General features: G+C 41.5%; 1 protein-coding gene across 1 annotated transcript in view; it reads right to left on the bottom strand.

Annotated features, from left to right (window-relative positions):
• Positions 1-1,182: 1,182 nt before the first annotated feature.
• The window catches only part of DDR2 (discoidin domain receptor tyrosine kinase 2), a 1,312,077-nt gene continuing 1,289,806 nt past the window's right edge, over positions 1,183-23,453 (bottom strand). Inside the window, exons 16-17 of the mRNA XM_044301410.1 lie at positions 13,185-13,334; positions 1,183-1,538 (exon numbers count right to left, since the gene is read on the bottom strand). Of these exons, the coding sequence (XP_044157345.1) occupies positions 1,398-1,538; positions 13,185-13,334 (291 nt within the window). The 3' untranslated portion in view covers positions 1,183-1,397. The remainder of the gene's footprint in view (positions 1,539-13,184; positions 13,335-23,453) is intronic.

Here is a 23,453-nt window from a genome sequence, read left to right on the forward strand (position 1 = left end):
ATGACTATTGTAGGGTAGGCAATGCTCCTCTTGGTTTCTGGTAAACATATATGCAAATTAGCACATCCAGTTAACATCAGAAAGGAATCCAGCTCTTTTTGGGAAACTTTCTTCTTATGGATGGCACCCAGTATGCATGAGGAGTATCATAAGCCAGTTAATATTCTTCTGGGTTTCTGGGAAAATATATGAAAATTAGCGCACATTATATATGCTGGCATCGGATAGGTTTAGGCTTGTTTCACACTGCCACCATAGTTCAGGCAGGCATCACTGGCAGAGAACAGAGAAGAGAGTACCCACTATGCAATGCATATATATTGCTGAGAAACCCAGTGTAGCATACAAGGCTATCCCTCTTCCCTCACCCTCCTCTATTGGGTCTAAACCAATTTTTTTGAAAAATTTGTCATAAATGCTTCACCCATCTCTAAATGTAATCTGTGTGGCCAGCTTTATGACAACAACTATGACAAAATGGATAGTGATGTCTATTTACATCTTAAACATATATTTATTTTTTTATAAAACAGACAAGTTTGTCATCAATATACTTCTCTGCATTCTTTGTTTCTTTCTTTAAAAGAGGTATTTTTATGAGACTCTATGGAAAGCTGTAGCTTGTGAACCCACTGTAGCAGAAGTGATGTGGCTGTGCATGCAATTACGTATGTGAACATTTGGGATCATCTATTAAGACCAGTGTTTTAGACACCAGTCTTAATAACCCCTATAGCTGACGGCACTGGCCTCTACATAACTTTGACGTATCCAGTTCCACTTCTAAATGTAAACCAGTTTCCTTGCTGGCTTACATTTAAACTATTTTCTATGCCTTATACAGGCATAGAAAATTATGAATGAGACAGGCCTGCTGACCAGCCCCCTTCCCTGCCCACTCCATGCCCAGTTTTTTTTTTAGACCTGGCGTGAGCAAGGAAAATAACCTTTGCACCACAATCTGCACCAGAAATACACCTAATATAGGTGTATTTCTGCATAGTAAATGATCCCTATATTGTTGATTGATTCTCATCACACCACTTATTCATTGATTGGGAAGTCCATAGTTGATAAGTTTCATTATGCCTTTTGCCTACTAATATAAACTAACCAAACTAACCAACCAACAAACCAACTAACTAAAACCACTTACCGTGGATATAAATAAAATGTGTTTTTTCAATGTTTGTTTTTTCTGGAAGACGTAATAGTCTTTGATCATGGTCAAGCTGAAAAAACAGTATTTACAATTGATCACATTACAGGCAACAGGAGAATATGTGGTCAATTGTAAGTCCACAAGCATTCAAGATTTTGGTAAAATGCTAATGTTGTGTATTCTCGAGCATATTTCTTACAGATTCACCAGATATTCCCTTTAATAACTGTAACAATCAGTCCTCTAGATCAAAGTCTGGCTGCAAAAGTTGGTAAATTTCTTGAAAGCTGGGTCGGTCTTTGGTTTCTCTTCGCCAACAGCTTAACATGAGCTTATAAACCTTATTAGGGCAAATCTGTGGCTGAGGAAGGTATACCTAGTGAAAAGAAAATCATAATCTGTACATATGCACTTTAATTATTAGAAATATATTAAAATGTCATGAGAATTAACATATTACTGGACAACCATAAAGAATAGAATCTGAACAGGTATAGAATAGAGATGAGTAAATTATTTCAAAACAAATTTCACAAAAAGTCTGCTGCCAAATGTATCCGAAGTTTTGGCAATTACTTTCAGACGAATCACGCAAGACATTCCCATGCAAGTTTATTGTAAAAATTGGTGGGGAAAACTACAGTAAGGATGAAGATAATGGATCCATGGCTCTACAGTTCAAAATGTTCAAAACCGGTTTATTGACAGCACCCATTGCACCAATCAATAGTATACATTCTGCTGCAAATGCATTGTATTGTGTCAGCATACCATGCAGTTTCAGTTAATGTGTTGCTCTGTAATAAATACATTAATAAAGCAGTTTCATTCCACACATTGTATTGCCTCAAGCAGTTAGTGATCTAATAAAACAGGGCTTCAGCATCGTTTTTTTTTATTTTAAAGGTGGAACACACTTATGTGAAACATGGTTGTTTGTTAAGATGGGTGATACTTTTTGAGAGGCACATGGCACATGTAGTTACCCTATAAAAATCTATTTAAATTGTAACATGGAACATGTGGTGTTTAATATTTTTGGTGAGATGTGGGACAAAAATTCTATTGATTGTACGAAAAGTGATAGAAAACAGGCGTCTTGGAGCTCTTCCAACAATTACCTTTCTCAACTGTTTCAGGACCTGACTAGAGGGGCGGCCATACTGGACTTAGTACTAACCAATAGACCTGACACCTGGGAAATAGTTACCAATCCTAACCTAACTGTGAGAGGTATATACCTTGGAATAAAATGGTAAGGAACAAGAAATCAAGAACAAATCAAGAAATCAATCTGGATAAATAGAATTGTAAATAAAGTTAATAAGTTACAAAAGAAAGCATTAAAGTCACTAAAACAGGAGAGTAACAAGGAAATATTGAAAAAACTTTAAAGATACAAATAGAATATGTAAATGCCAAATAAAAGCATAGCCAGGCCCTTATTTCTGATATTTAAGGACTCTATATTGAATGGCAGTGTTCCATAGTATTGGCGCTTAGCAAATGGGGTGCCAATATTCAAAAAGGGTCCAAAAAACAGAGGCGGTAAACTATAGGTCAGTAAATTTAACATCTGTCATGGGTAAACTGTTTGCAGGTTTTCTAAGATATGTTATCTTGCAGTACCTCAATGAGCATAAGCAAATTACGCAATGGCTTCATGAGGGATCAGTCATGTCAAAAAATGTAATCAGTTTCTATGAGGAGGTAAGTTCGAGATTTGAATGTGGCGAATCAATGTATGTTATATATCTTGACTTCTCCAAAGCATTTGATAATGTACCACATAAAAGGGTATTATATGAAAGGAGAATGCTTGGACTGTGAGAAAATGTCTGTATGTGGGTAAGTAACTGGCTCAGGGATAAAAAAAACAGAGGGTGGTTATTAATGGTGCACACTCAGATTGGGTCACTAGTCGGGTACCACGCATTGCAGAATACGATTGCTGGGTGCAGCAGAGTCAATTCAGAGCAGATGTTGTGGAGTAGCAGGAATTGGGTTAATTGGAACATGTAAGGTGACCTTCTGGTCATTGCATGCATGGTGAATGGCACAGACAGGAAAAAGAAAATCTACAAGTGAGCATTAGCGTCACACTCCCTACCATGGAAGAGGTGGGAAGATCTGAGAGACTGGCGGCACATGAGGGTATCTGACAGTCTCTCTGTTTTCTCCTTGCAGTGTTGTTGTTCGGTAATGACCACACCTCTTGTCAGGTGCAGCTTGTGGTCATTACTGAGGCTCTATTTAGTCCTGACTCACACTGCTTACCTATGCGGTTGATATTTCCTGTTGGAGTTGGTTGAGCTGGTGTGTTGTTCCTTTGGATCTCCTGCTCCTCTAGTCTTCCTTAAGCTAAGTGCATTGCATTTTGCATTTTGTTGTTTGCTTGTGTTTGTTGTTTTCTAGGCCTCAGGGAGATGCTAGTTCCTTCATCTGGGAATTAACTAGTAGTCTGATTCCCTGCTGCCATTCCTAAGGCTTTCCAGGGTCTCCAGGGCTAAGATTACGGTGTATGAGTATTTCCACCTTCAGGGTCTACTCATATTGGCAGGAGTCAAGGAGAGATCTAGGGATTCCTAGGAGGTCACCATCCCTCTCCCTTAGCTTTGAAGCTTAGACTCAGGGTTTATTTCCTTCTGTGTGTTATCTGGTGTTTTCCCCTCCCTACAATTACAATTAACAGTGACATCTAGTGTTATAACTGTTAACTGCAGTCAATCCAGCATAAGTCACTCTAGCAATAGACTAAGCTGTAAGCTGCTGTATCTCCAACACCACAGGGGTCTGTATTGGTCCCTATTCTCTTCAATATATTTATTAATGATCTTGTAGAAGGGTTGCAGGGTAAAATATCATTTTTTGCAGATGAAACTAAACTGTGTAAAGTAATTAACATGGAAGAGGACAGTATACTGCTACAGATGGATCTGAATAGATTGGGTGTTTGGCCAGATAAGAGTCAGATGAGGTTTTACCATGACAAATGTAAGGTTATGCACATGGGAAGGAATAATGCAAGTCACCAGTACATACTAAATGGTAAAACACTGGGTAACACTGACATGAAAAAGGACCTAGGAATTTTAGTGAATAGCAAACTAAGCTGTAGAAACCAGTGTCAGGCAGCTGCTGCCAAGGCCAATAAGGTAATGGGTTGCATCAAAAGGGGTTTAGATGCATTCCTGGAGGAATGAAAGTTTGTACTCAAACATAGAAGATAATTATTTACGGTAAGAGCAGTGAGACTATGGAACTCTCTGCCTGAGGAGGTGGTGATGGTGAGTTCACTAAAAGAGTTCAAGAGGGGCCTGGATGTATTTCTGGAGTGTATAATAATATTATAGGCTATAGCTACTAGAGATGGGTTGTTGATCCAGGTAGTTATTCTGATTGCCTGATTGGAGTCAGGAAGGAATTTTTTTCCCCTAAAGTGAAGAAAATTGGCTTCTACCTCATTATTATTTTTTGCCTTCCTCTGGATCAACTTTCAGGATAACAGACTGAGCTTGATGAACAGATGTCTTTTTTCAGCCTTATAAACTATATTACTAATAAATTCAAAGCCAGCCTGTGAGACCCAGCTAGGGGGCTGGTCTCACACGCTTCAGTAGAAGGGAAGCCTGATGCCTGTGGAAGGCATCGGGCTGCCTTCCCAGCCATCGTGTCCCCATGATCATAGTGCAGGGACCTAATGGGGACAGGGAGCTCCCTCCTTCCACAAACTCTGTCATGCTGTGGTCAACGCTGACCATGGCATACAGAGGGTTCAAGCGCCAGCATCGGTGTATTCCCCAATGCAGATGTGTACAGCAGGACTCAGCTCTCAGGGACAGCCTGACCCCTGCCGCTGATTGGGCAGGCACAGAAAGTGTGCAGTACCTGTACAGTGACTGTCGGGAAGTCTGTTCATTGTAGCAGTTACCCTAGCCAACTAGTATTGAAAATAAAAGAAATAAGAATAATATTATCAACATCTAATATAACAGAACAACACGGTTAATATTTGACAAACTTCGTCTTGTTGTTGACTTCACTCAGGATGAGAGTTCATGTGGTGTCCAATAGCAGATGTTTTGGAATAAGTTTCTTCAGCTTTCATTTTGATTTAGTGGTGCGATCAACTGTTTCGCATGGAGTTGGTAGAGCAACAGACGGGACTGGCCCACAGGTCTTGGCCCACAGTCTGGTATGCAAAGGTGGGCAGCATCCAATGCATCCAGGAGAGTATATAACTTCCCATGTTCTCGGATCGCAAATCTCTTCTCTTAGACAGTTGTAGTGAGACTGAATGGAAAAGCCATGCTATGGACCTTTTTTTTCTCTTAGCAGGTCAGTTAGTGGTTTAAGAGTCTGCCTTTTATTAAAAGTGAGAGGTGCAAGATACTGGAAGAGAGAGTTCTCTATTGCACTTTGTAGTATGCTTCTTTAGCTCTAAAGCCCAATAGTCTACAAGTGATATCTTTCTGTGGCTCCTTTGAGTTATGATCTGGATAATCTTCTCCCAGTATCGATATAAAGAGGTGTTTCACAGTATCAGGTATATATTTTGACAGGACAGATTCAGAAAGTCCACCTATTCTTTTTCTCTTGATTTTCTAGTTGGCTAAATCAGTATTTCTTGCAAGATTTGAAGTGACTGGTGACTTCTTCTGTGTTCACAAATAGCTTTTTGCATGGCTTCTAAAGTATCCACTTGAGCACCAATTTGCTTCATGTCCTGTTTAATATCATGGTGACAGTTTGGTGCAGCAAGCAGGCAATGCACCAGCACCTTTTGTAATAAACTTATCCAAGTCACCTTTTACAGATGTTAACTTTCCTAGCCATCTCTTTGCCATATCTAACAAGCAAGAAAATATTTTTTGTCCTTATCTGTGCAACATGGTTCAAAATATTAATAGGCCTATGGGACTCAATATTGAATGGGATATTAGGTTGCTTGTATGTAACCAATTATTGAAAGGGTTTTCATATATGTGATATATTTTGGATAGGGCAGCAGTTATATAAAGTAGGAGTGCTTTAAGCTAGAGGGGAAGATATTTATATGGCATAGGAAAAACTGTGGAGTGAATTATTATATAAAGGGTGGAACATATCCCTCGATTCACACAAAGAGTTAAAAGGGTGGGATATATGAGTAAAGTGGTGAACTGGTGGTTTTTAAAGTGGAAATATGAGATGATGGTTGCAACTTTTTATTTTACCATGAAAGACCAATTTATTGTGTAACAATAGAATGACATCTAGTAGGATCTAGTAGGATGAAAGATGGTTTTAAGATTTAAAGATTTAATGATTTAAAAAAAAATAAAGAGATAGAATATTATGTGAGATGGATGGAGGCTTAAATACCGCCCCATTTTAATTGAGTGTGTGTTTTTCCCCAGATGATATGCAGCGAAACTCGGGTCAGGCTTTTTAGTGAAGTTTTATGTTGATGGGTGGAAGCTGCTATTGTGCGGTTTGAAGTGGAGTTTTACATGCGATTTGTTGACAGCGACCTTGTAAGGCTACTTTCACACTAGCGTTTTTGCTGGATCCGGCAGGGTTCAGCAAAAAAACGCTTCCGTTACTTATAATACAACCATCTGCATCCGTTATGAACAGATACGGTTGTATTATCTTTAACATACACAAGACGGATCCGTCATGAACTCCATTAAAAGTCAATGGGGGACGGATTGGTTTTCTATTGTGTCAGATTGTATCAGAGAAAACGGATCTGTCCCCGTTGACTTGCATTAACTTGCAGGACAACAGGCATCCATCCCAGGATGGAAAGCAAACCGCAGCATGCTGCGGTTTGCTCTCTGGTATGAGAACGGAATGTATTTTGGAGCATTGTGTTCTGTTCAGTTACGTTTTATCCCCATTGACAATGAATGGGGACAAAACAGAAGCTTTTTTTCCGGTATTGAGACCCTATGGCGGATTTCGAAAAATATTAACGCTAGTGTGAAAGTACCCTAAGTAAATAAATTTTAAGTCTATTGTCTATTGTGCGCAATCTGTGTTTGTGGAACTTCACTATTTGTGCTACGATTGTACACTAGGACCACAATACAGAGAAGCAGCATTGCTGGCAGTCTGTGACCCTGGAGAAGGAAACAAGGAGCGTGTGAATGGAGGCACTAATCCTGCTAGGAGTCCACCGGGATTGGAAACAGTTCACACCAGACAGTTCAGTTGTTCCAAAATATCAGCGCAGATCTGGCATTTATATTTCTTTGCCATATCTAACCATCTTGCTTTGAGATGTTGGTAGTAAGCAGCTAGTCGGCTACAGGTATAGGTAAAGGATTACATAGGCATTTATCCTATGGCAAGGAAGAAAATGGTAGACCACATGTCTCTACTGGTCTGAAAAAATTGGGTCATGTGGCCGTAGACAAATAGAGCTACAGCTAGTTTTATCTATTTCCTGGATTTAAGGCTGTAGTGATGAAGTATGCCACTCTTCGAATAGGAGAAGAGAAGTAAATCAAATAAATCAATAAGAATAACCTATAAGGTCACAGTTAGAGAACTCCTTGCTGCATGGGGACCTGGAAACATTGGATGGATGTCAGAGGAGCAAAGGTCTGCATAAAGTCCTGGATGCCAATCAGTTCCCAGTCCCCTTTATATATGATGGTCACAAGGAATGTATAATGGCCATGCTGGAAGAAGATATATCTCTTGATATGTAGGATTGTGGAGGGGTGAGGTGATACTTTGGCATCATTTCTCAAATATACTTTTATTCTAAAGTGGCTTTGAGAAGGCTGATGTTTTATGGTGTTTCACAGGATTTGGCGGAAAGTGGAGGGGAAATGTAAACATTTCAATTATTGCACAGTTTCAATTTTAATACAGCAGGTGTTAAAAAAGGCAAATGACTCAAAATGTATGAATCTGATTCTGAAGATTTTAGAAATATCCCATATGTGGTCCTAGTATGCTACTGGTCTCAGAATTGGTGGTGCAGCTTGTGAATTTTATGGCCTCATTATTTTGGGATATTTTTCAGGCACTTTTTCAGGTTTGTAGAGGCCAAAACATCCCCAAAATACCCCATTTTGGAAACTACACTCCTCAAGGCGTTTCATAGAATTTATTAGAATTTAGAATTGGATGATGAAAATTAAAAACTACATTCCAATAATACATATTTTTAGCACAAAGTATTTCCTTTTAGGTTTAAAAGAATACACATTATTCAGTTTCTCCCAAGTGCAGTTCTTCTAATCCGTCATGCGTCATTTGGCATCCATTTGAGCCATTTCCGTCTGAGGTCTGTTTTGTCAAAAGGAAAAAAAATAATATTGCATGCAGTCATTTTTTTTTTCGTCTGAAAAAACTGATCTCAGACGGAAATGGTTAAAACAGATATACATTGTGCATAATGGATGAACAGGATCCGGTTTTTTTTTTACGGATTTCTGATGGATCAGGAGAACAAAAAATCTGACAGAGATATGAACTCTCCCTAAGCTGTGTAGTGGATAATTTTTTGCAGTGCGAGATGTAGTTTTTATTAGTCCCATTTCTATATACTGTACGGCTTTTTGATAACTATTTCTCTCTTTTGTTTTGGTAGGTGAGATGACCATAAAATTGCAATGCTGTCATTCTGTCATTTTTTATGGTTTAGAGAAAATAACATGATAGCCTTATTCTGCTGCATGGTACTATGATTATAGTACTATGATTATTGTTTTTTATTTTATTTGTATGGCATTCACCTTGTGAAATAAATAGTATGATCATTTTGTAGATGGGGCATTATGGAGGCAGCAATAGCGCAATTATGTTTAGTATATTAAAATAAAAAAAAAATAAAAAAAAAATGGTTACAATTTTTTTAAGTTTCACTTGGGGACTTCACCTCTTCCGGACACAGACCTGCGGTTTGCTGCGTTTCCGGGTTATTCGAGTCTCTGAGAACCTGATAACCCGGAACAGGATGGTGATCGGTGGTGTAATTGTACCCCACCAATCACCATCCTGCGATCCTGAGTGGTGATGGTGACATCACCTCTCAGGATCGCTTCTGATTGGTAGGAGGGCGGGTCGGCGGGAGTTTCAAATGATAGCAGCGCTCCTCTCCTCCTCCTTTTGTGTCCGGAGCCCGAGGAGAGAGGAGCGTTGCTGCTGCACGTTTGATCTGAGCCAGCATCTGTGCCCCAGCACCCATCCTTGCCCCCAGGACCTGTGCCACCCCCATCTTTATCAGCAGGTAATTAGGGAAAGTATAGGGAAAGGTTGGGCTAGGCAGGGATATAAAAAGGAAAGTTAGTGGTAAAAAAAAAAAAAAGAGTTTGATTGCATCACCCTTAGTAGGGTGTCTGGGGTCCACAGCACAGCTGTGTGACCCTAGACCCCCCAGGGGTGCTGCTGCTTGCCCCTCTCCCCCCCACAACTTTTTGGGGGCGCAAGCATTTTTTATTAAAAAATTTTGTGCGTACGCTGACTGTGGCCGGCACTCTTAGCGTCCGGCCACTGTTAGCGCATCGCACACCCCACCGCTGATCAACTTCAGACGGTTGATCAGCGGTTTAGAATTTTTTTTTAACTTTTGTTTCACATTTTCCCCCCATTTTTTAGTTAGTCTTTTTTTTCAGTTAGTTTAAGGGATAAAGTACGCAAACACCCGTGCCCCCACACACACGCACACCAAATAATGATTTACACACACGCACATACACACGCAGACACACACTCCCCTGTGGCCTGCCGGACGTTCTCGGCCAAGGAGGCATACGCCCAGCTTGCCTCCGACTCTGAGAGTCCCAGTGAGGACGAGGATGACCCCACTTTCCTGTTGTCATCCGCGTCATCCTCATCATCTAGCGATGATGATGAGCCCCCAAGGCGGAGCAAGGGGACCGCCATGCTAGGGACCCTGTGCCCCACCCTAGTATGAGCAGCTATGGGGCTCATACTAGTTTTCCGTCCCACCAGTTAAATCCACCGGAGCACTCTGCCGGTGAACTTGTCTGGTGTACCCCAGAGCGATATGAGCCTGTGATTCCTGATTTTGTAGGCCAATCAGGAATCTAGATTTCCACAGTGGGCTATACTGAATATGACTTTTTTGTCATTTTTTAAGTGACCAACTAGTAAATCTAATGGTGGAGCAGACGAACCTGTACGTCCAACAGTTCGTTGCTCAACACCTGGGCTCCTTTTTGGCTAGGCCCGGTGGCTGGACGCCGGTCAGTGCAGTCGAGACGAGGACATTTTGGGGACGTGTGCTGCATATGGGCCTGGTCAAGAAACCTAGTGTCAGGCATTACTGGAGTGGGGACATCCTCTACCAGGCCCCAGGCTGCCAGTTTGAAGTCATACGGAAATGTCTGCATTATTCAGATAATGCAGCATGTCCCCCCCAAGGTGATCATGCCTATGACCGTCTGTATAAGATACGGCCGGTCATCGATCATTTTGGGGCCAAATTTGTACAGGCCTATGTACCTGGAAGGGAGCTTGTGGTTGATGAGTCTCTCATTGCGTTCAAAGGGAGACTCATTTTCCGCCAGTATGTTCCCTCAAAGCGGGCGAGGTATGGCGTGAAGCTGTACAAACTTTGTGAGAGTACCTCAGGGCACACTTAGCAAGGGTTAACAACCAAACAAAACAAAATATTTTTTACCCTGATACTACAGTTTACAGAAACGCCAAATTTGTGGTCGTAAACTGCTGTATCACTAAAAGGCAAGGGCGCAAAAGGCAAGGACGGAGATGGTTTCTGGAAGGCCGATTTTGATGGCCTTTTTGTATTGACACCATGCCCCTTTTGAAGCCCCCCTGATGCCCCCTAGAGTAAAAACTCCCTAAAATTGACCCCTTCTAAGAAACTACACCCCTTAAGGTATTCATAACTTATTTTACAAACTTTATTAACCCTTTAGGTGTTCCTCAACAGTTAATGGCAAATGGAGATGAAATTTCAGAATTTCAATTTTTGGTAACCTTACCTCACAAAAATGTAATATAGAGCAACCAAAAATTATATGTACCCTAAAAATAATACCAACAAAACTGCCACCTTATCCCGTAGTTTCCAAAATGGGGTCACTTTTAGGGAGTTTCAACTCCAGGGGTGCATCAGGGGGGTTGAAACAGGACACTGTGTAAATAAACCGGTCCATAAAAGCCCTCCAAAAACCAAACGGCACTCCTTTCCCTCTACGCCCCGCTGTGTGACCGTACAGTAGTGTACGGCCACACATGGGGTGTTTCTGTAAACGTCAGTCAGGGCAATAAAGATACAGTCTTGTTTGGCTGTTAACCCTTGCTTTGGAAAAAATGGGTAAAAATTATAAATTTGGCAAAAAAATGAAAATTTCAAATTTCATCCCCATTTGCCAATAACTCTTGTGCAACACCTGAAGGGTTAACAACATTTGTAAAATCAGTTTTGAATTCCTTGAGGGGTGTAGTTTCTTAGATGGGGTCACTTTTAGGGAGTTTCTACTCCAGGGGTGCATCAGGGGGGTTGAAACAGGACACGGTGTAAATAAACCGCTCCATAAAAATCAGCCCTCCAAAAACCAAACGGCGCTCCTGTAGTTTCTAGAATTGTGTCATTTTTGGGTGGTTTCTATTATATAAGCCTCACAAAGTGACTTCAGACATGAACTGGTCCCTAAAAATTGGGGTTTTGAAAATTTTGGAAAAATTTCAAGATTTGCTTCCAAACTTCTAAGCCTTGTAACATCCCCAAAATATAAAATATCATGATCCAAACATGAAGTAGACATATGGGGAATGTAAAGTAATAACTATTTTTGTAGGTATTGCTATGTATTATAGAAGTAGAGAAATTGAAACATGGAAATTAGAATTTTTTTTAAAAAAATGGTAAATTTTTTATTTTTTTTATAAATAAAAATGATTTTTTTAACTTCATTTTACCAGTGTCATGAAGTACAATATGTGACACAAAAAAAACAATCTCAGAATGGCCTGGATATGTCAAAGTGTTTTAAAGTTGTCAGCACTTAAAGTGACACTGGTCAGATTTGCAAAAAATGGCCTGGTCCTTAAGGTGAAAAAAGGCTGTGTCTTTAAGGAGTTAAGCTTGCATGCACTGCCTTCACTGGTACAATACACTGCAATACGTATCTTTAGCAATGTATTGTATCTGTCAGTTTTACATTGACTGTAAGCCTATTATATCTTGACTGTGGCAGGGTCTAATCAGTTTCAGTAGCTGACAGACCTAGAGGCCTTTGCTTGGCTCCCTATTGCCATTGCAACCACCGTGATTGCTTTGGGTTTCCAAGGCTAAACATAGGGAGCCCACTCCTCGTAATAAAAACTCAGATGCAACAATCACTATTGATTGCAGCATCAAAGAGGTTAAACTGTTGTTAACGACACTGAAATCCTTAGAGCCATTATCAGATATTGCACTAGTGCAGTGGAATCCAGGTACTTGTGCAGGAGAACAACAAACTTGATGTGGCTAGAGTGTGGAGGCAGTTTCTGGATTACAAAGGCATTAATGCTATTAATTGGCTCTCCCAAGACCTGAATCCAATTAAAAACCTCTGGGACATTCAATATCAATGCATCTGACGCTGCCAAGTAGTGCTACAGACTGTCCATGAGCTCACTTATACTCTGATCCAGGTCTAAGAGGGAATCCCCCATCCATTATAAAATCAAGAGCATGCGTAGACATTGTTGGGAGTGTATAAAGTCACATCTCAGTCACATTATGCATTGCATTAATGGAATTCATGCAAATTGCATACACCTGTAATTTGATTGTTGTTTTTTTTTCGGGGTGGTTTGGAATCCAGCCCTCAATTGGTTGCTGATTTTGGTTTCCATTGACCTTTGATATCTCAACGAATAACACAATTTATATAAGTGAATAATTTCTGATTGAATCTATCACTTTGAGATCTGATATGTGATTTAAGTGTTTAAGCAGTATAAAAAGTGAATGTATAATTTATAAAAATAAGAAATACAAACATATTGATCTAAAAAAGTACACAAGTTAGCCAATATGTACCTGTTTCCCTTGATCTCGAAAAAACTCTCCAGTGTTCTCAATCACTTGCTCATCAGACATCTCGCTATATGGTTGCTCTTGACAGAAAGTCAACATCTCCCATAAGGTGACTGCAAATGCCCAGACATCACTGGCAGTTGTGAATTTGCCCTATAGAATTATAAACATCAATGGATGAATAAATGTGTACAGACACAACCATCACATTATTAGATATTCTTTCCTATTGATGAAAATATCTTGTAAAATATGTAGTGCTAACTATGGTAATTTGTACAGAAGAAAGGCACAATCAGGCTGCTGCCATACCATTACCCTCCTCACCCAAAGCAAATCATTTTGGAAAAAAAGTGAGATGCTAAAAAAGTGAAATTAGGTCGACATGCTGTAACTTTCACATGCAGCCAAAAGCCTACCCACAATTTAGTAAGTAAAACTTAGGTATTACTTTCAAAATCAGATGTCCATTGGTTGCACTAGTGTTGAGTGAAGCAAAGAATCCAAAGTGGAATTCAGTCAGAATTTTAGGAAAAATTTGATTCGCCATGAAACCAAATTTACATGATCGTGCTGGGAGCACGTGGTGACATCATCATGTTCAGCGCAGGTCCTTCGGCAGGTCTTTTGAAATCAATAGAGCGGCGAAATGACTCTGCGTGAGCAAGTAGATGAGGTGAGTGATTTTTTTTTTAACCCGAAAGGCCATATTGCAATAGCATATTACCGTTGTTAATAGCTGTTAGATGGTTGCACTTCTGTCTAAGTGGCCGTTAAATATGGGCCCGTTGAATGACAGGCTGAATGGGGTTTTAACATAGTGATACATGACAAATTAATTTGTAATGAATAACATTTCTTGTCATACTTTGGCAAAAGGGCCGAATTGAATTTTTAAAAATTTTGCTCACCTCTAAAACCTTTGCAAAGCCCCTAAATGTAACATAGTAACATAGTTTACAAGGCTGAAAAAATACATCTGTCCATCCAGTTCAGCCTGTTATCATGCAAGTTGATCCACAGGAAGGCAAAAAAAACACCTCTGAGGTAGAAAGCAATTTTACTCACTTTAGGGGGAAAAAAAATCCTTCATGAATCCAATCAGGCAATCAGAATAACTCCCTGAATCAACAACCCAGCTCTAGTAACTATAACCTGTAATATTATTACACTCCAGAAATACACCCAGGCCTCTCTTGAACTCGCCATCACCACATCCTCAGCCAGAGAGTTCCATAGTGTCACTGATCTTACCGTAAAAAATAATGTTCTATGTTTATGTACAAACCTTCTTTCCTCTAAATGTGGAGAATGCCCCCTCGTCACAGTAGCTGTCCTGGGAATAAATAGATGATGGGAGAGATCTCTGTACCGATTTAGACATAGTTATTAGATTTCTCCTCAGTCGTCTTTTTTCTAAAGTGAATAACCCCAATTTTGATAATCTTACAGAGTACGGTAGTCCACCTATTCCAGTTATTACTTTAGCTGCCCTTCTCTGAACCCTTTCCAGCTCTGCTATGCCTGCCTTGTTCACAGGAACCCAGCTCTGCTATGTCTGCCTTGTTCACAGGAGCTCAGAATTGTACACAGTACTCCATGTGTGATCTGAATCGTGATTTGTAAAATTAATCCCCTAATATTTCCTCTGGATTGTGTTTCCAGTGTGCAGCAGTGATCTAGTTATATGCCACATGACCGCTGCAAGCAACCATTGGCCATGGTTTTGTGAAAAAATACCACTGGGGCCAGTGGCTGGCTTTCAGGCTGGGTTCACACCTGAGCGTTTTACAGCGCGTTCCTATGCGCTGTAAAATGCTCAACAAGGAGAAACCCTATCGGCATGGTTTTCACCTGGGCGTTTTACAGCGCATACGATCTCGCTGTAAAACGCCCCGACGCCCCAAGAAGTACATGAGCTTCTTTGGGGCGTCTTGTTGTGCGTTCCCGTACATAGACATTCGGGAATGCACGACAATGGGCGTTCGCTTGTCTCTGTATGCGCGATTGCAAACGCCGATACAATCGCACATACAGAGCGCTCCATCGCGAACGCTCAGGTCTGAACCCAGGGTTAGAGACACATGCATCACTGCAGCCTGTTAATAATGCTTGCCCATTGTGAAGGGCTTTTGCAGTAAAGCATTTTTGCAAACATGCCAAAATTGCACTATTCTCTAGCCTTGTCTTCCTACACAAACATCCTCCCCTTGGCGTTGTGCCCAACAGTTTTCTGTAGACAAAAAAGGTAGTTTCATCCCAGGATCAGGTGGAGCAGGCACATTTCTTCATGTTCACTGCTCCACTTGTCTGTTCCTGCTTTCTAAAGCGAGGCCCACATGCCCCCCTTTTTTGAGTTGTTCTACCTGCATAGGTTCCATTATGACAGCAAACAACAAGTGGACAGCTTTGTCTTGTACCCTTTGTTAACAATAAGTCATTGTGATGCAAAACCATTTATCTTTAACACTACAGTAGCACTAGTATACAAGATCTGTATCCATCTCATGAATATTGAGCCAAACAAAAGCTTTTTTTTTATTTTCCTTTCACATAGCCATGAGGGCTTATTTTTGTGGGACATGTTATATTTCTTAATGGCACCATTTAATTTATCATGTCTTGTATTGTAAATCAATTTAAAAAAAAATGTTGTGGTGTGAAATAAAAAAAATAACTAGAAAAGGTACAATTTCTGGGGAAATTGTGTGAAGTGTTCTTGCCTCCACCAGTAGCTTACAACTGGAGTGGGCGGAGTAACTGGGTGGAGTGTAGACTCCGCCCACTTTTATAAATTTTGACCTTTGTCTCACACTGACCCACCCTGCCGAGTTTGGGTGCTGTGAGAATGACAGCTGTTTAAAGGTTTCTTATTGAAGTCAATAGGGAAAATCTGATTGGTTGTTTGTGTCTCCGCCCACTTTTTAGCGTCCCAAAAATGGGATATACATTGGCACAGTCCTCCAGTGACCAACTGTGCCAAGTTTCAGAACCCTGCCATTAACAGTCTAAGAGCAGCGGCAGTTTGAATTTTTTCCATTTAAATAAATGGCTGAAATTTGATTGGCCATTGTAGACCCCGCCCACTTTTTATTTTTATTTTGACCCCAGTCACCCAATGGCCTGAGGTGCCAAGTTTGGGTATTCTGGCTTAAATATTGTGAGAATGATAGCAATTTAAAGGTTTCTCATTGAAGTCAATAGGAAAAATCTGATTTGTCGTTGTTGACTCCGCCCACTTTTTCAATTTTTGAAGCCAAAGTAATCTATGACCTGATTTCTGAGATTTGAAGCCCCTGACATCAATAATAGCAGCATTTTTCAATTTTCTGCATTTTTCAATTTTCCCATTGAAATCAATCAAAGAAATCTGATTGGTTGTGTTTGGCCACGCCCACTTTCCTGAATTTTAATCCTAATCCTAAATTGTCCAACTGTACCAAGTTTGGGGATCCTGCCATTAACAGTCTAAGAGCAGCGGCAGTTTTACATTTTCCCATTAAAACATATAGCTGAAATTTGATTGGCCGAAGTAGACTCTGCCCACATTAAACCAATTTGAATTCTAGTCACCTATTAACCGAATATATTAAGTTTAACAACCCTGCCATTAACAATGTTGAAATGGCAGCAATTTAAAATTTTCTCATTGAAGTCAATAGGGAAAATCTGATTGGTTGTTTGTAGCTCCTCCCAATTTTTAATGTCCTCAAAATATGACAGAAATTTTCAGGTTGACCCCATGACTAAGTGACCCAAGTTTGGCGAGTTTCACTGCGAAGCTGTATGAGTGACAAACGTTTGCATTTTTCCAATAAAACTCTATGGGAGAAAAAAAGAGGTTTTCGGGGGCCCGCCCCAGGGGCCCGGAGGGTGGGATCGGTTAACAAAGCACAAGCAAGATCCTCGGGAATGTGCCGACCAAGAGTGCAAAGTTCGGTATTGATACTCCTAAATCTGTGGGAGGAGTAGCAATTTGAACGTCTCATTGTAGTCAATGGGGAGAATTTGATTGGTTCTGTGTGGCCCCGCCCACATTTTCGGGTCTCCGAAATGTTCTAACAAATTGCGCCTTGACCCCATGACTAAGTGACCCAAGTTTGGTGACTTTAGTTTAAAATCTGTGCGACTGGGAGCGATTTGAAAATTGTCCCTGTCAAAGTCAATGGGAAAAATGTGGATTTTGGGGGCCCTGTCCCAGGGGCCCAGAGGGTGGGATCGGGTAACAAAGCACAAGCAAGATACTCGGGTGGGTGCCGACCAAGTCTGCAAAGTTTGGAATTTGTACTCCTAAAAATGTGGGAGAAGTAGCAATTTAAGGGTCTCATTACAGTCAATGGGGAGATTTTGATTGGTTCTGTGTGGCCCCGCCCACTTTTTGGGGTCCCCGAAATGTGCCCAAAATTTTCGGGTTGACTCCATGACTAAGTGACCCAAGTTTGGTGACTTTAGCGTCAAAGCCTGGCGAGTGGGAGCGATTTGAAAATGCACCCTGTCAAAGTCTATGGGAAAAAAGGGGGCTTCCGGGGCCCGCCCCGGGGGCCCCGGGGGTGGGATCGCTCCACAAAGTAATAGCAATCCGATTGGGAACAATCTGCACGTTTTGGTAAATTTTTGTCTATGTAGTGTAAAAACTGTGGGAGGAGTTAGGGTGGCAAATTTGGCTATAATAATAATATATATGTGAGATAACATTAAGGCCTCGTTCACACCAGCGTTCAGCCTTTCCGTTCTCCTGCTCCGTTATAGGAGCAGGAGAACGGAAAGGACGGACTCGGCACATAACTGAGACGAGCGGAGCCTACGGACCCCCATAGACTATAATGGGGTCCGTTAGGTTTACGCTCAGAAAATGATTTTGGAGCGGAGACAAAAGTCCTGCATGCACTACTTTCGTCTCCGCTCCAAAATCATTTTCTGAGCGTAAACCTAACGGACCCCATTATAGTCTATGGGGGTCCGTAGGCTCCGCTCGTCTCAGTTATGTGCCGAGTCCGTCCTTTCCGTTCTCCTGCTCCTATAACGGAGCAGGAGAACGGAAAGGCTGAACGCTGGTGTGAACTCAGCCTTAGTGGTCTTGCTATGCCAACGTTTTGACATTATAGCATTCAGTAAGCGCTGAAAATGCCATGACATCCTTTTTCTGCGGGCCAATACGATTATGGCAATACCAAAATGTTATAGTTTTTAATTAGTTTTACTACCATTTTCTGACCTTCATAACAATTTAAATTAGAGCTGTATGATGGCTTGTTTGTTGTGGAGCAAACGGTAGTTTTTATTGATACAATTTGTGTGGTATGTACAACTTTTAAATTACTGTTATTTAAATTGAGTGTGTTTCATTTTTTTTCTGTTATGGTGTACACCACACATGAAAGGTATGAAAGGTTTGATATTTTAACAGTTTAGACATTTTTGGACATAGCAATACCTAATATATTCATTTTTGGTTTATTTATTTTTATATGTAAAATTGGGAAAGAGGGTGATTTAAAAGGATTCCGTTTCCACCTCTATAGCCCAAAACTTGGTGACAGAATCCCTTTAAACTTTTAATATTATGTTTTTCCTTTTTTTTCAGAAAAGCCCTTACAACCTGTGATCTTTTGATCCCTTGTCCCTTCTGCCGCTCGTGCATAGCTCGGCAGGCAGATTACTATGATAGCCCTGGGAAGCCTCAGCAGGTCCCTGGCTGTCATGGTAACCGATCAGGTGGCTGCAGGGGCTCTAATTGGAAGGCAGAGGAAGCCTTACCTCACAAATGCCTCAATTTCTTTTGATTGCCAAATCTGAGTGGTTAAATACAAGGGTTAGGCATGATTACCATTCCCCATCATTACGGCCCAGTGCCTGATATATTATTGTACATGTACGTGACATTGTGTGAAAGGGTTAATGTAGTCCCTCTCAATTCTGTCAAATGCTTTTCCTGCTTTGAGCGAGAACACTTCTCCTTCATTCTTTCATTCTTCTCTAGTCACGCTGACATATATAACAATGGGTAAAAGAATGGTAATCACATCTAATCATTGTCATCAGGTGGAGAAGTATGGCCCCTTTCACATGGGCTAGTTTTCCACGCGGGTGCAATGCGTGAGTTGAACGCATTGCACCCGCACTGAATCCGGACCCATTCATTTCTATGGGGCTGTGCACATGAGCAGTGATTTTCACGCATCACTTGTGCGGTGCATGAAAATCGCAGCATGCTCTATATTGTGCGTTTTTCGCGCAACGCAGTCCCCATAGAAGTAAATGGAGCTGCGTGAAAATCACAAGCATTCGCAAGCAAGTGCGGATGCGGTGCGATTTTCACGCATGGTTTCTAGGTGACGATCGGGATGGGGACCTGATCATTATTATTTTTCCTTATAACATGGTTATAATTGAAAATAATAGCATTCCTAATACAGAATGCTAAGTAAATTAGGGATGGAGGGGTTAAAAAAATAAAATAAAAATTTAACTCACCTCATCCACTTGTTTGCGCTGCCCGGCTTGTCTTCTTTCTTCTTCTTTGATGACCTGGGAGGAAAAGGACCATGGTGATTGACCATGTGATGAGTGCAGTGACGTCACCAAAGGTCTTTTTCCTCCCAGGTCATCAAAGAAGAAGAAAGAAGACAAGCCGCGCTGCGCGAAACAAGTGGATAAGGTGAGGTTTTTTTTTTTTAACCCCTCCATCACTATTTTACTTTGCATTCTGTATTAAGAATGCTATTATTTTCCCTTATAACCATGTTATAAGGGAAAATAATAAAATCTACACAACACCTAATCCAAACCTGAACTTCTGTGAAGAAGTCCGGGTTTGGGTCTGGGTACCAAACATGGCAATTTTTCTCACGCGCGTGCAAAACGCATTAAAATGCTCTGCACTCGCACAGAAAAATTGCGCATTTTCCCGAGTGTATCCGGTCTTTACACGCGACACCCGTGTGAAAGAGGCCTATGGAAATCCACTGATGCATGTGCCTGATTCATTTTGTTAATGTTTTAGACACTTTTGCAGGATAATTTAACCCTCTTGGGTGTGAGGATGCCACCTGCCTCAACTGAATTATCTCTCTGACATTTTGCTGGTGGCTGGACAATACAGTACTGTGATAGCAAAGTGGACCAGTTCCAGCCACTGCTCCACTCTGCCTCCGCCGATGTCCATAGGGTCAGAGAACAGAGTATGTGCCTAAGAAAGTGAATTGTCATTTAGAAAATGAGACAATTTTTATGGACAGCTGGCCAGAAGTACTATTGTCTGATGAGTAAAATTTGAGAGACGGAGTGGAAATGCACTGCATTTGGAAATGAGACACATTTTATGGTCAGCTGGCCAGAGATAGTGTCAGTATGGGATCTGTGTCTCCACTGCAGGGTGGCAGATCGCTGTCTACACATTGCAGCACTATGGGTCCCAGTACTGGCTTACCTTGTAGGAGACGCAGGTGCCCGCCAGCATACCGCCACATCCGTCCTCTTTGCCAGGTGTCATCTGATGAGCTATAGCACGCGCGCGCGCACCTCTCCCTTTCTTATAGGAGTAGGCAGCTGGTTCCTAATTACCATCCCCACCCGGAGGCGGGACTATTTGTATTTAAGGCAGCTTCACTCATCATGAGGTGCCAAGCGTGGTTGTTGTACCTCTTGACTCCCGCTGAAGCATTCCACTGTGTCTGTTTATTGGATTTCCTGGATTCTGACCTCTGCTTCATTTGACTACGCATCTGCCTGCTGTCTGTTTATTGGACCTCCTGGATTATAGACCTCTGCACTGCCTGACAACGCATCTGTCCATCTCTTCCTGTAAGTCTGCCTGGATCCAGACCCTGTGCTGCCTATGAGACTGCTTATATCTGCACTGCCTGATAACTGCATGCTATATTGCTCTGAACTTTGTGTTGCCTGTATCTGTCAAGTGACTTTTGAATACTGTCTGCCAGTAAAGCCCATCTGTTCCTTTATTCTGCCTTTGTTGGACTCTGTTCACACTACTGCAGGTAGCTGCATTCAACAGGTGCAGACACCAGGGTCCTGTCTCTGAGAGTCAGCAGTCTGCGATATTGGACTAATTCCCAGTCCTCTATCAGCTGACACAGAGGATCCACATCCTCTGGTCGTAACAGATAGCAATACCTTAAGAATGAAATCTGAGTGAAGGTGAAGAAGTGCAAAACATGAGCAGAATGAAGAGACAATTTTTATGTACAGCTGGCCAGAGGTAATGATGCTTGCTGAATTAAATCTGGGTGAAGGCAGGGAGTGCGCTACATTAGCAAAATGACATGACTACAACTAAGTGATTTGGGAGCAACAGTACCCTCAGCAACTTGGCCTGGTGTGAGTAGATTTCTCATTGTCACACATAATGACAAACAAGGACATTGTACTGTTTGGGGATGTTGACTACCTGCCACAAAGAGGACCCATTCTATTTCCGGCCACCTCTTTTCTATATGTTCGTACCTCAATGCGAACAATTACAACTTACGTTTCACATGTGCCTTTGGTGAGACCACTATCAATTTCTTAGACCTGACGCTCCGAGGTTGCCCAGGTGAAGTGGTGCACACCCGAACATATAGAAAAGAGGTGGCCGGAAATTCCATCCTGAATGCCAGGAGCCATCATCCCCTACATACCATCAGGGCGATCCCCGTTGGGGAATACATACGAGCAGCCAGGAACTGCAGTCTCCCTGCACTTCTGGACGAGGAATTTAATAAGGTAGATGTCAGATTAAAAGCCAGAAATTACCCTACCTGGATGCTAGAGAGGGGCAGAGCTATTGCACGGAGGAAAAATAGAGGGGAAATGCTTTTTGGCAAAATAGCAGCAGGAGGCAAACGGGATACCCCATCCAGGAGGATGGAGAGGTATGGGAACAGTGACCAGGACAATGTACCAACGTTATCGCTGGCATATAGCAAGGAGTTCAATAAAATCAGCTCCATCATTAAGGGCTGTTTGCCTATTCTGTATGATGACGAAATATTATATAATGCCCTGAAATCAGGTCTCAAAATTGTTTCCAGAAAAGCCACTACATTGTCCTGCTCGCTGTCCCCATCCCTCTTAACGGCCAATAGGATGGGAGCCAGCATGAAGCCTAGTTGGCTCAGATACAAGGGCTTTTCCAAATGCGGGGGCAATCCCTGCAAGACTTGCATCTATGCCACCCCCTCTAAGTCCTTTGACAGATCTGACCACTCCTGCAGCTTTCCAATACAAAGCTATATCAATTGCAACACTGCAGGAGTGGTATACATTATACAGTGCAAGGATTGCGACTTAATGTATGTTGGAAGTACGATCCGAAGATTCAGGAATCGCCTTCTGGAACATTTAAATTATATAAGCAACCCTAATGCACTTAATATTTCGAATGTAGCTAGACATTTTATACAAATACATGATCGTCAAGTAAGGGGCTTTAAAGCCTTCGCGATAGAGAGGGTATTTGCCCCCAAGAGAGGTGGTGACCACCGCAAGAAACTCCTCCTACGGGAGGCGTTTTGGATCTTCAGGCTGAACACTAGAGTTCCATATGGCCTTAACCTGAAAAAGGAATTGATGTACATATACCAATAACAAATATGTTCATTTATATATAAACATGTGCATCATTCCTGCGTGTTTATTCTTTCTCACTGTCTCCCCTTCCCCCCCCATTCCTTTTCTTGTGTCTGTCCATTTGGTCCCCAGTTCTTGGTGCCATTATCATTATTAGTGGTTTTCTCCTGCATAACAAGATTACCAAGCGTGGCAACAATGTCCTAAGCAGAAATAATACTGTCAATAATACTGTTATTAATGTGAAGGCTGTTTTGGTTTTGTACAATATATGTTTTTATATGTTACACAAGTTGGTGTGTTCACACTGTGCGTTTTTTTTTGGGACTTTCACCTGTTTCCCCTCCCCCCCCCTTTTTTTTTTTTTTTTTTTTTAGTGAATGTTCACAGAATTTGGACCAGAGTCCTCAAGGGTTAACTTTTGTTAAGTCCCAGCACAGTCTGCAATGCATCAACTTGGTAATGAATGGGTGGCAACTAAGGTGTGATGCACAGTGAGACGACCAATGGGATCAATGCCGCCTCCCATGGATTGTAGGGGGGAATGGCTATCTTTTCCCTTTATATTGGGGTATCTCACTGTGCAACAACGTTACAACTAAGGGTCTCAGTACCCGAAACGCGTCAACGCCAATCTGTTGTACTGTGTGGCAGTCTGTCATGTCTGTATGATGTCCAAATAAAGAAGCGATTTTAACATGG

This window comes from Bufo gargarizans, chromosome 7 (assembly GCF_014858855.1).
Source record: "Bufo gargarizans isolate SCDJY-AF-19 chromosome 7, ASM1485885v1, whole genome shotgun sequence".
Lineage (NCBI taxonomy): Eukaryota > Metazoa > Chordata > Amphibia > Anura > Bufonidae > Bufo > Bufo gargarizans.